Below are 11,119 nucleotides of genomic sequence, written 5' to 3' on the forward strand. Positions count from 1 at the left end.
GTTATTGTAAAATCGTTCATTCATTTTATTTTTATTTTTTATTCAACATCATTGTAAATATTAATTACTAAGATGTTTGTAAAACTATTTTTATTATTATATATGACTATATAATTATTATTATTAATATTTTAATTATTATATTTATAATTATTTGCATAGTAATTATTGCCACAGATTAGATAATTGGAAATAACCGGTTTTGTTTAGCGCATAGTTGAAAATTCAACTCCCGTTCGAAAGTTGTGCGTTTTTTTTGTAAAATTTGTAACAATAACATTAACGAATTTTACCTAAATATTGTTCAACCAACTTTATAAAAATAAAAACTAAAACGGCCCCTAGCGTTATATTAGTATTTTAACCATTTCTACAATCAAGTTTGTTTCTTAAGTAACTGTGGAAATAATCATTTAAAAAACACTCGAGTAAAAACCTCTACTTTTTCGACGGTATTTTTACGTTTTTTCGTTAGTTTAAAAAAAAGTGTAAAATACAATTTTTTAATAAGTGGTCAAAAAAAAAAACTTAAATCAATTTAAAAATAAAATCATAAAATATCAAAAGTAGAATTGGAATTTCAGCATTGAGCTCTAATTTTTATCTTCTAACATCTTCTTAAGCCGCGTGTATACAATATATATAATACACCTGCCGAACCAGCGAGACGAACCGTTCGCGAGAATCCGTCTACCGACGGGTTTTTTGACACGAACCTAACGTAAACCAGGCCGAATTGGGATGGGCTCGCATGTGTATACGCGGCTTAACATTCTAAGAAATTTAAGTGTTTCAAACAATTTATTATTTTTTTTAGAATTTTTCTATTGTCAAGAGCCCTTTTCCAATTAAATTAATTTTTTTTCTTTTCGGTCTCAAGATTTAGAAGGGGGACTATTAAAATTCAAATAGCAAACTGTAATCTATATACATAATTACATTGTTGTGCATGTTAAGTTATACTTTTAAAAACAATTGATGACATTAAAATTAAACCTAACCTAAAAATGTTTCTTTAAAAATTGTGATTGTAAGCAGCAAAATGTTTAGAAAAATTTCATATTATCATTATTATAGTCTCTATCGACGGACATAAGAGTTTCACTGTTAAATCTAATTGTAAAATCACTCTACTGAGCATTACAACATTACGTCCTACGATAACCAGTAATTTTAGTGTTTTAAATTACAACGATGCAATCACATTTTGCTCTCGTTGTTTGCTTAATTTTAAGAAAACAAACTGCGTGCGCCATCTTGCATAGCTTTTAACGAAACTGTTGCGTTATAATAATTATTAACACGGCGTCAGAAATTATCCGTTTGAAAAAAACACATTTTCATTTTGTAAAAATATTTATACCTAATCATTTTTTAACAGTAACGCTAAATGCTATGAACAGTCTAGGCAGTTGATTGTATAGATAATGATATAAATTGTAGTGGTGGTAATTCGACATTGTCGATGCAGCTATAGCAGCTCCAAAACACGCTTTCCCCCACTCGAGTATGCGTTCACTCGTTATCACTGAATTGACCGTCTATCAGTAATTTGGTTCGGCATTCGGATCGTTGTTTGTTTACACTTTCCTTCTCCCATTGACTAATGACTAGGTACTAAACCGCGGCCATTTGCTTTGAAGTTTGAATGTTGAGAGTTTTATGTTTAGACTTAGTGGATTAGATCCAGCTATTATATTTTTAGTTTAAAACATACCTGCTTACTTAAAAAATGGATTTGAAGTTTCAAGACATACGTGCAGAAACTAAACCGGTCGTGGTAAGTTGATTGTTGAATGTGTACTGTCTATGAGAAACATTTTCGAACAATATTTTTGTTCACATGATATTATTTTGCATTGTGTTATTGAACCAATTTTTACATTTACATACTGTGTGTGTAAACCGCCTCATCAATAATACAATTAATTTGTAAAAGTATTCATCAAACTGCTTAGCTTTGACTATGATTACTTTTATTTATTATAATAAACATAGGCGCCGGTTTTAAAAAAATATAGGGCGAACGGGATTGAATGTAAATTGATAATCAGACTCAGGAAATTAACAAATCCCTCCCTCCTTAAGTCATAGACTTAAAGTGTTAACTTAAATTATTAGTAAAACATTTAATTTATATTTAAGATTGTAACAAATTATAAACATACAATATGAGCTACGAACAATAAGTCCACTTATTATGTTAGTATGAGTCAGGCTAGATTTACAGCATATTGTATGACATTCAGTCTTTACTAACTGCAAGTGTGTTTGTCATTACATCCACAGAAAAAATTGTAATATTACCAATACTTGTATACATATTTATACCTATTTTCATGGCAGAAGCCGCCTTTCATGAATGTATTTGTGGAGGACAGTTGCCCCATTTCCCCCATTCACACGGTGCCTAAGATATAAAACTGTGTAAGATAAGTTAACAGTTAAGACGCATTGAATTTAAAAACTGAAACAAGTTATTTTGTTAAATATTTTTAACAAAATTATTATAATGTAGTAAATCGTCTATTGCATATTAATCCTTATTATTATTGGAATTGTTCTTCTTTTCAGAAACCAAATTATGCACTGAAATTTACATTGGCTGGCCATACAAAAGCTGTTTCTTCAGTAAAGTTTAGCCCAAATGGAGAATGGCTTGCTAGTTCATGTAAGTCCTGTTGTACAAAGTAATATGTAAAGAGACTGAAATCTTAACACTAAAATTTAAAATATTTAATTTATTTTTGTTTTTGTACTAAGGCAGAGATTGAATAGTTAGAATTAGTCAGTTGTAACTGTTAAATTTAAGTTTTTTTCTTTATAATATTTTTAATAATTTAAATATTAAAATTTTTTTTTTAATTGAATATGTTTTGTTTTAAAAATTATGGCGATGAAGTGCATATTATACTTATTTTTGACATATTCAACAACAATTTGAGGAAACAATATTTTATTGGTATTTTTTTAATGTTATCTTGTGAATTGGTGTATTTTTGTTTATATTTTTTTATAGCTGCTGATAAATTGATTAAGATTTGGGGAGCCTATGATGGAAAATTTGAAAAAACCATATCTGGTCACAAATTAGGAATTAGTGATGTTAGTTGGTCCTCAGATAGTCGACTATTGGTATCAGCTTCAGATGACAAAACACTAAAAGTGTGGGAATTAAGTTCGGTATGATAAGTAAAAATTTAACAGATTAAAAAATAAAATTACTATGGCCTGTTTAAATAAGAAAATAAAATCTTATCAGTTGTAAATCGTATATTGTGATATAACAAATCCTAATTTTTGTGTTTAAACCAAATTTTAAATTAAGTTTTTTTTTAAATTTAACATTTAAAAAAGAAAGACTAAAACGCATTTAGTTATAGTTTCTGAAACTAAAACTAAATATGTTTTAGTCTGCGCATGGTCATTCTCTCATGGGTAGCAAAATAAATATTTTGTTTTAAAATTTTAAAAAAAATTGATTTAGGCCCATCTTGTGATAGTTATAATTAAGATTTTTTTTTTTTAACATTTTCAATACTATAAAGTATAATGCCCATAATTTTTTAGTTGTAACAATCTTACAATTATATTCTTTCAGAATTTACGGTTGGGTATACAATTATTAATGCGTACAAAATAATACTCTTGGCTAAAAACTATCATATTTTTCATCTTTGATTTTTTTTTAAAGGGAAAATGTATCAAGACACTTAAAGGCCACAGCAACTATGTATTTTGTTGTAATTTTAATCCACAATCAAATCTTATTGCTTCAGGATCTGTAAGTTAAACTGTATATATATATTTATATAATTTTTTAGATCAGTACCGTCAACCTGGGTAAATAAATATACCTTAATATTACTCGATAAAACTTTGACTTTCATTAAAACAAATTGTGTTAGTTACACATGAGTTGTTGACAAATAAAATTTGTTTTCTACAAAAATATTAATAATATTACCAACAAATAAATAACTTATAAATTACACAACTTTCCTTTTATACTTGCCTATTCCTCTTTCCAAAAAAACAAATATCTTGTTTTTTGTTTGAAAATCACAGTTTTATTAAAGCTTTCGAGTGTGTTCTTATTTTACGTACAACTAGATATGCATACTTTTTAAAATAAATTTGATGTATTGTTAATATTTTAATATAGTGAGTTAAAACCATTAGCGTCTAAGTAATTGCGCTTTTGAAAATTCTACTGGTAGTCGTGCCGTGGTGTTAAACTTTTTTCTGTGAACATTTTTTTTTCTTTCACCTATTGTGTTAATCAACTAGTGAATAACGAAAATTACAACAGGCTGACTACGCGTTTAAATACGTGAGCTTTAGTAGTTTAAGTATCATATCTTATTTTAGTTAATATTATTTTTAATTAATCACTATAAAAATGCATTAAAGAAACATCTTATTATACCTTTTTACTTCCTTAAATCATAGTTCTTAGACACACTCTGTAAGCTCTTGAATTACTGGGATATGTAAGTTGAAAAAATTGAAATTTTGTAAACCTTTTATTTTGTTAACAATGGTTCCGGTTTATTGTTTTATTTGTTTTTGAAAATGTTTAATATTTTTTTTTTAGTAAGAATTTTCCTCAAAATATTGTACATTTTTCCAGAATTTGTTCATTTGAGGCAAACATGGACATTATCTAAGTAAAAATTCAAATGGTTTTTAAAATATGTTTTAAATTTAAACTCTAATTACATTTTTAAAAATGAAAGTAATAGTTCAAATAATAAATTAATTTAAATAACAGTTTAAACAATAAAGTCAAGTATACTTATATTTTATATGAAACGATTTATTTCATTCAATAAAAAAAAATAAGTTTAAAATAAAAAAAATTGAATGTACTAATTAAAACTGTGGTATAAATATCTAATTATTTTCAAATAATTATAAACAAAAAAATCTTTAGGATTGAGTTGTGTAAAAACACTATGAAGATATAAAATATTCTATTACATCTGGGTTGACAGATTTTTATTTAATATATTTAGGTAGATTAATATCAATTTAAATTCTTATCATTATTTAAGTTTGATGAAAGTGTTCGAATTTGGGAAGTCAAAAGTGGTAAATGCCTTAGAACATTACCTGCACATTCAGATCCTGTTAGCGCAATTCATTTTAACAGAGATGGTTCCTTAGTTGTTTCCAGTAGCTATGATGGTCTATGGTAAAACATTTTTATATCTTCCACGATGTGTGTTTTATTAATAAAAGTTTTTTTTTTTATCTAGCCGTATTTGGGATACTGCCAGTGGCCAATGTCTAAAGACATTAATTGATGATGACAATCCTCCTGTGTCATTTGTGAAATTTTCACCGAATGGCAAATATATTTTAGCAGCCACTTTAGATAATACTTTAAAATTGTGGGATTACACTAAAGGCAAATGTTTAAAAACTTATGTTGGCCACAAAAATGAAAAATATTGTATATTTGCCAACTTTTCAGTAACCGGAGGAAAGGTGAGTTTTAATGTATCGATTTTTCAAATTAAAAAAAAAAAGTATCGTATTTTTATTTAAAATTTGTTTGTGATGAGATAATTAATAAATAATAATAAACATAATATTATCTCTGGTTACTTTTTCTGAGATTGCTTATCAAACCAAACAATCTAGTTTACAGTTAATTTTGAAATTTTTTAATATTGAACGTGATTTTCAAAATGTTTTTCATATCACAAGAAATACCATATGAGCTTAACAAAATGTTTTAGTTAATTTTTACAATAGATCTAATTGATTTGTAATGATTAAAGTGGATTGTATCGGGATCCGAGGACAATATGGTATACATATGGAATCTACAATCAAAAGAAATTGTACAGAAACTCCAAGGGCACACTGGTAATTTTTTAAAACATATTTTTAGTTTTTTGTGTATTACCCACTTTGTTTATATTTTTTACAGATGTGGTTTTATGTACATCGTGTCACCCCACAGCTAATATCATAGCATCAGCTGCATTAGAAAATGACAAAACGATAAAATTATGGAAAAGTGATACTTGACTACACATTTAACGAGATTATCGTTTTACAATATTTTCCTTTTTGCAGTATAAGCATTAATAAACACATTTTTTATTCAAACACTTCCAAGACCAGTTATATAAAATAATAATATTTATTTTTTAAGTTTTATTTCTTTAAATATTGAGTGATAAAGCAAAAATGTTTTTTTTACAAATCATGATTACAATACAATTATTATTTTTAATGTTAGTCAAAACCATGTAAAATGTATCATATGTATAGAATAAGATCTCATAGAAATATAATAATAATAACAAAATAGTTAACTATTTTAAATGCATTGTTTCTCATTATGACAATTAATTTGTGAATAAATAAAGAATGTATTTTCTCATTTACATATTTGAAAATTCGTTTTTTTTTTAACCACACTAGTGCGAACGTACTGTGTTTGATATATTTGTATTCATCAGTATTCGAAGATATCCATGTAAAATAAATTTAAATTAGGAATATCAGTTTTATATAACTTGAGATAAAAAATTGGTATTGATTTTTTTTTTGGCAGCTAATATATTTAAAAAATTAAAAGTAATACATTTTGTAGTGTAGGAAATATTTTTTTCCAAAGTAAAAAAATAGACATTGTACATTGAGTTTTTACAATATTCATACATAATATAGTAAAAAATCTACCTAAAATTGTAGTCTCAACCTTTTCTAGATTTAATTTTGTCTCTATCTATTTTCCTTTTCTGTTCTACCTGGTACACATTATAGACATCGTCACCCCATCAAAAACAAATGTTTTTATTTTAGAAATTTTATGACAAAAATTGTTAAATGAAAGAGTGTCAAACATATTAGTATGTAAAATTATATTAACTTACGATAAATAAAGAGCCCAACGCTATTTACAAAGTAGTCAAAATTAGCTCATCTTTAACCGTAAACAAATTAATGCTTTGAAATAAACTACTGCAACAACTTCCAATAAACAAACTTCCTTTAAGTGGGCTACCTTGCATGTTGGGATACTAGGGACCGAAAAGGCAGACCAAGTAGATAACAAAGCTACTACATCCCAGCACTTGACAATGACGCGATAGAAATGGGGGGTAGAAGTAAATAGAAACGAAAAAAAATCGATTGTAAAGAGTTAAGGTTTTTTTTATTTTTTTTTTAACTTAGAAAAGAAACGTGGTAAAACGTGAATACGCAGGACGGCGGCGGATGGCAAACCGGACCAATGTTAAATTAATAACTGATTATCGGATTGCCTACAGTGGTCATCGCCGCCGTGTTTCGCTGTAAAGATGACACCCCCCGGACCTCTTCATACACCGACGGCCGGCTCGGGCCGATATAGTAGTTTGTCGTTCCCACCTGCGGTGAGACGGTGGACAGTTGATAACACGACCGGGCGCACATTTAATCGCTAATAACGGAAACATGCACTTGCAGACCGTGTCAACAATAATCTTACTACATCAACAGAAGCAACCAGGTCTATTAAAAACAAAATAATATAATTGTGACAGAAAGATTGGACCAACACCCCCTTACAAACAAACTCAGAGCTGTCAAACAAAAGAGAAAAGAGGAAATAATAATCACACATACAAGAATAGGGCACACCAATCTAACCCACTTACACCTCATTACCAAGGAACCCAAAACTAAATGCTATATATTATTCAGAGTTAATCTAACATAAATCACATTCCTGATTGACTGCAATAAATTCAATCACGCTCGCTTCATACCAAAAAATCAACCACTCTGGAACAGGCACCAAACCAAGAAAACTCAACACACATCTTCTGTCTTCAAATTCTTTCAAGTTATAAACTTGTCACATAAAACGTAACTACGTTACTTTACATTGTAAACTCTTAGTTTTAAATCACTATTAGTAAATATTTTTAAACATGTGCTGGCTAATAACTTATGAGGCTGAAGCCTCATTATAATAAAAAACAAATTCCTACTTAAGACCCTACAGAACATTTTCGAGTTCTCAAGAAATATTTTGTCAGTCTTTAAGACTTATGACGTAAATTGTTATTAAATATTTGTAATAAAATAACTAAAAGAGTAAAAGTTTTTGACTAAAGATAATGAGGTTTGTTAAAATGAGAGTAAAAAGTTTTCGTAGGCGTAGACAAAAAAAAAAGAAAAGTAGTTGTTAAAATATTATATCTTTTTTAAACCTCAACGAGTTTAAAAAGCAAAACTAGAACACAAATGACAAATTAACTCAAATCAAAGCAATAACAATATTACACTGAAGCTATAACACAAGTAGATACTGGCCAATATTTACTAGCAACTATTTAATAGTTTATGTAGATATCGACTGAAATTAAATGGACCAGTTTGTGTCATTATAATATTTAAAGTTATATAATTTATTACGTCAAGTACATTTTATTTTTAAAATTACATTTTTCCAAATGATGACGTCCAAGCAAACACAAACAAGATATTGGGCGAGCGACGACAGTTCATTGTGGTCGAGGTCTTCAATGTTAATAGATAAAAAGCCTGATCCTGAAGAAGTATCTAAGAGGATCTATGAATTAGCGAAACCGCTAGCGCGAAAACAGAGACCTCCGATCCGTAAGATCATACCAGAAAAAATTGTTACGCGTAAGTCATTTTCGTCAAGCGTTTTAGTTTTTATAAAACAACGTATTGGTAATATATTATGTTTTCGTTGTTTTTTATGACTTAATTAGGCCCAACAAGGATCCATTGTAAAGTGTCAAAGAAAAAACCGGTAGAGATTTGGTTCTGTCACTCGCAAGACAATGTGCATGATAAAGCGCATCATGTAAAACCGAGTAGTGGAAAGCATTTGAGGTAAGAACTAAATAAACACCAAACAAATATAAATACCATGTTGTGGAAAAGCTATCAGGAAACATACAGTGACAACATTCAGTGTTTTTCTTTGGTTGTCTATTCACATAGATAAATAGAAGGGGATAGCATATAATTTTGAAATTCTATGTTTGATTGTTCGGAATCAATTTCTCCTGTCATACGGTTTTACCTAACTAGAAATAAATAATAATAACTGATAACTCAAACAATATAATACATATTTACAGCTATTCTCATATCGACTGCCCCAACAAAAAGGGTCGTATCTCGTTTTTTGCAACTTTTCAGGATGAACCAAACAAACATTCAAATTTAAATTCTTATTCTGTTTTTAACATATCAGTTTGAAAATTTGGATACATAACATGTCGATATGATATATGTGTGTTTAATAATTAATTAATAGATCCAATCAATTTCTGACAAAATGTAATACAATATGATAACATGTAAATATTTTGCAGTAATGAAGAATTAACGTTGTTCCAAAATCTTGCGGTTACCCAAAAAGAAAGCTCCCAAATTTCTAAGAAGCCAAAGTCATTGATGGCAACGAATCGGTTGCCGCCATACTTGCAGTTTATGGATTTAGCACTTGCAGTAGCCAAAGATAACGAAGGGAAAACTTTGAGGTTGTCAGAATTTGCGTATAAAGTGTTCATTGCAGCCAGAGCGGCATCCACGAATAACTCGAGCAGAATTGAAAGTTCAACTAAACCGATCATATATCAGCCTTTTGCTGAAGTGTTTCGTCCAGACAACCCCGCAAGACGTATTGCGCCTTCACCGCCTGCCAAACTGAGATCCAAGTACGTCAAGCCAGTGACCTTAGCAAAGGTATACAAGGCGACGCCTCGCATACAAGTATTGGCGAAACCAGTTTACCGTAACGTTTACAAAGAGCACACCTTATGGGAGAAGATACCACTGACGCCACTCGATTACAAGGCCACCTCATGTATCGAAGAGTTTGTCCGACCAAAAAACGCTTTACTATAATAACGCACAAATTTGTGAAGACCTTAATAACCATACGAATCTTTAATATCATGTAAAACTCTCTATATATAACCTGTATAACCCTCTATGTTGTATTTATTGTAATATTGTGTTGTCTTCTCTTCTAGTACCTTTTATTTATTTAAACTATTGTGAATCTTCTCTTAAATTACCAAAAACCTTTATAACCATACAAATTTCTATAATTATGTAAACCATTATAACTTATGTAACCTGTAAAGGTAAACCTACTATGTTGATAATTTGTATTTACTGTAAAATTTTAACATTGTGTTGTTCTCTCTTCTATTATTTAAACTATCATTAACATAAATTTGTAATATTGTATTTGTTGTAAATAAATTGTGTTAAAATAATTTGTTTGTATTTATTTTAATATATAGTATTAAGTGTTTAGTAACTCGATTTTTATGTCACACAACGTTTTTAAGCAAAACATTTAATATTTAACAATACCTAAGTCCTAAATTAATCACTTCCTCCTTTTCTCCAACAAATAACTAAAAAGGTTTAATAAATGTTTAAATGGCTCAGTTGCTCATTCGACAAAAAGCATTTGTTGTTGATCGTATACATTTTACAAAAGTAAAAAACAATCATATTTTAAAATTTGAACGTCTTGAAGTGATTTGTTTACAACGATTAGTGATTACATTTATACTTTCTTTAAAGTTAATTATGAAATCAAAGCATGACCGGCCGCGGCCGGCACTCAAAATTGTTATCACAAGTTGGGGATAAACTTGTGCTTATCTACAATATTGTTATCATGAACCATGTAGACCTATTGGGGTTTTGGACAAAGTATTCTATGACCCGCGGACCGTGACGTATTATCAATAACATCGCGGATGAGTGAGGAAGCCGCGAGTCGGTAAAACCATCATGGAGGAATAAAACGACCCTATGTAGTTCTTGTGCATTGAATAAAAACGATTTTAATATCAAACCATTATAGTTTGTGAAGAATTAAGAATTAATTTATTATCTATGGGGTGAGTGCCATTGAGATAAATGAACAATATACTGCCCACGAACAATAATTATACAATACTACCTATATATAACGAATTGTTTATCTATCGCGATAGCGATCGCGCCTTCTCCTTCTCCATCTTTGTGTTGTTGTTAACAGGTCCGTCCGTGGGGCCAATTTACTGGTAGGCGAATTGCACACCACGCCATGCGCGTTCCATGTTAGTTT

General features: G+C 29.2%; 1 protein-coding gene across 1 annotated transcript; it reads left to right on the top strand.

Moving 5' to 3' along the window:
• The first annotated feature begins 1,532 nt into the window (after positions 1-1,532).
• On the top strand, positions 1,533-6,404 carry LOC126836854 (WD repeat-containing protein 5). Its single transcript, XM_050570513.1, has 8 exons — positions 1,533-1,780; positions 2,575-2,671; positions 3,020-3,183; positions 3,695-3,784; positions 5,058-5,197; positions 5,262-5,493; positions 5,790-5,877; positions 5,942-6,404. The coding sequence occupies exons 1-8, from the start codon at positions 1,733-1,735 to the stop codon at positions 6,040-6,042; spliced, it is 960 nt and encodes a 319-aa protein (XP_050426470.1). The 5' UTR covers positions 1,533-1,732; the 3' UTR covers positions 6,043-6,404.
• The last annotated feature ends 4,715 nt before the right edge of the window (positions 6,405-11,119 follow it).

Source organism: Adelges cooleyi, unplaced genomic scaffold, assembly GCF_023614345.1.
Source record: "Adelges cooleyi isolate 19-005CV unplaced genomic scaffold, UGA_ACOO_1.1 ACOO_flye_CR_arks_rails_tigmint_CR_PRNA_247, whole genome shotgun sequence".
Taxonomy (NCBI): Eukaryota; Metazoa; Arthropoda; class Insecta; order Hemiptera; family Adelgidae; genus Adelges; species Adelges cooleyi.